The sequence below is a fragment of the Magnolia sinica genome, chromosome 4 (genome assembly GCF_029962835.1).
Source record: "Magnolia sinica isolate HGM2019 chromosome 4, MsV1, whole genome shotgun sequence".
Classification (NCBI taxonomy): domain Eukaryota; kingdom Viridiplantae; phylum Streptophyta; class Magnoliopsida; order Magnoliales; family Magnoliaceae; genus Magnolia; species Magnolia sinica.
In genome coordinates, this window is record NC_080576.1 from 15,692,764 (window position 1) to 15,695,255 (window position 2,492).

At 44.7% G+C, this 2,492-nt stretch overlaps 1 protein-coding gene across 1 annotated transcript; it reads right to left on the bottom strand.

Moving 5' to 3' along the window:
• Positions 1 to 267: 267 nt before the first annotated feature.
• LOC131244381 (purine permease 1-like) lies at positions 268 to 2,064 on the bottom strand. Its single transcript, XM_058243998.1, has 2 exons — positions 1,237 to 2,064; positions 268 to 737 (listed from the first exon to the last, which is right to left on the bottom strand). Exons 1-2 carry the CDS (start codon positions 1,984 to 1,986, stop codon positions 414 to 416), a joined length of 1,074 nt encoding a protein of 357 aa, XP_058099981.1. The 5' UTR covers positions 1,987 to 2,064; the 3' UTR covers positions 268 to 413.
• Positions 2,065 to 2,492: the final 428 nt, after the last annotated feature.

Genomic DNA, 2,492 nt, shown 5'->3' on the forward strand with positions numbered 1-2,492 from the left:
GAGTAACCGATCCGTCCGTTTCTCGGGGGTTGCAATAGCAGGTGACTTCTACTTCATTCCAGAACCGTACAAGTCTCGAACTAAGGTAAGGGGCATTTTTTGTCCGAAACAAAATCCAAAAGATCCGGATAGCCTTCTAAGGATATATGAAATGACGTGGCTTTCCGGGTAATTGACCCGACCCAAACTTCGAGGCAAGTACGGTCAATTTCCTAGAAAAGAATTATAAAAGAAGGAGAAACAATATAAATCAAGAAAGGGGGCGTCCACGTACAAGTTACAAAACATGCATGGGCTAATTACGATCATGCATACGCATCTTGTTTTTGAAACACATTCCACTACTGATTTTGGTTCTGTTTGATTTTTAGGGCTACTTGGATTCGCTTTTGGTTGTGTTTGAATTTTTAGGGCTACTTGAATTCTTCTTCTTCTTGGGTTGCTTGCTTCTTGTTCAACTTGTAGGAACCGTAGAAGTAAGAGGTGAAGCCCCAAAGGCAGAGAACCAGAGCCATTCCCTTCTCTCCTGTGAACTTCTCTTTGAAGAAGATGACCCCTGCTATCTCCGTCATAGGGAGGAGAGTGGCACTGAGGATGCCAGCGAAAAGAGATGAAACGCAGAAAACGAGGCCGAGAGTTCCCACAAATACCATCTGAAACACAGCAGCAACCCCAAGCAGCACCAGGTAGTACTTGGCCTCTCCAAGTTCATACTCTGCTGCCTCCCTTGAAATTGCCTTCACATATGAAAGATGCAAATCGTTAGAACAATACACTTAGCTTCTTCTTCTGCTTTGCCAATGAACTTACAGGTGGTGTGCTCCCACCTTTCTTTTTTAAAAAAAAATAAAAAATAAAAAATCAACCATTAAAAAAAAAAATCACATGCTGATGTGGCAGACGAGTATCAGATCCTAGCCGCTCATTGTGTGGATTCATCACCCTAGGTAAGGCCAGTTTAATCTTCTTGCGTGCCATACGTGTATCTTGGTTGATAGATGGTTATTCATTTTATATTCAATAGGGTTGCACCAGGCTCATGGGTCCTTCTAGCAAGTTATTGTGGTGGGCCCTCTATCACAAGAAATTATTTTAATATCATGTGGGCCAATGGCCCACGTCTCGTACAAGTGTGGTCGGGCTGACTCAGATGAATGGCTCAGAGCTCACAGACGTGTGCCACGTTTCAACATGTGTGCATGAGTCCCATTAGCAAGTTATGAGTAGGTTCCTTACCTGAAAATCCTTGTTAATAATCATCCCAATAACGCAGAAAATGGTGGCAGACATGGTTGCGCAGAACTGAAACTGCATCACAACCGGATAAGTGATGGGTTTGCTGGCCTTGGCGTAAGAGAGCTCGATGCATGGCAACGAGAATCCCAGCAACGCGGCAGCACCGATAATGATGATGAAACCCAGCAAATACTCTCCGTTAGATACATTCGCAGGACGGTCACCACTCTTGCGAAGCCCAAGCAACACAGACCCGAGAGTCATCAACACCACGGCATTGATTGTATAGGCAGTGAATTTCTGTCTCACGATGATGAGAGCGAAGAATGCGGTGAAAGCAAGCTGAGTGGCGAAGAGTAGAGAGGATGTGGAGACAGGAAGGAATGAAGAACCCGTCGAATACATGAAGTTATCGAGACCCATGAGGAGTCCGATCACCACACTCGATATAAAGAGCTTGGGCTCCAGCAGGAATTGCATCCCACGAGCCCGTTCGCGCATGTAGACAATGGAGAGTGGGATGAGGAGGACAGGGAAGCCGGCTGTCTGCAGTGAGCTGGTTAGCCATTTCCTACTCCCGCCATGGAGATAGTAAAGCCGTAGAAGCAGTGGGCCACAGAGGGCCCCTACCCCTGTGAGGATGCAGTTGAGGGCAATGAGCCACCATTTGACAGTGCGTTTGTGGGTTTCCTTTGGTGATGATGATTCTGGAACTCCTTCCTCCATCCTCTCAATGCCCTCAATGTTCATGGCCTTGGCTCTTCCTACTCTTTCCACACTACTTTCTCAAGTATGCAAGAGGTGTTTGGAGAAGAGCAGGAGACTCAATGCTACTGTCTCGAGTGATTTTGGATGTTGAGAGGAGAGACGTTTATATAGGTCACGTTGGGAGAAAAAAGGGCTTACAATCTCACTGGTGATCAGGATGATAATGTGGACGATTCAGATTTAATGAAGGAAAATAACTTCTACTGATGCATTCATAAGCCGTCGCCTATGACCATTGACTACTTATTATTGCATATGCTCTAAATGTATATACAATACTACGATCAACCTAGGGTCATCATCGATCCAAAATCAAATGGAGATATGATAACCCTTGTTATTTTATTTTTTAAAGTTTTGGACTGGAATCCTCTACAACATAGAACTCTGTGGGGCCCACCTGTTATATATATATATATATATATATATATGTAGGGCTGTACACGAGCCAAGCTAGCTCAAAAAGCTCGCTCAGCTTGGCTCGATTT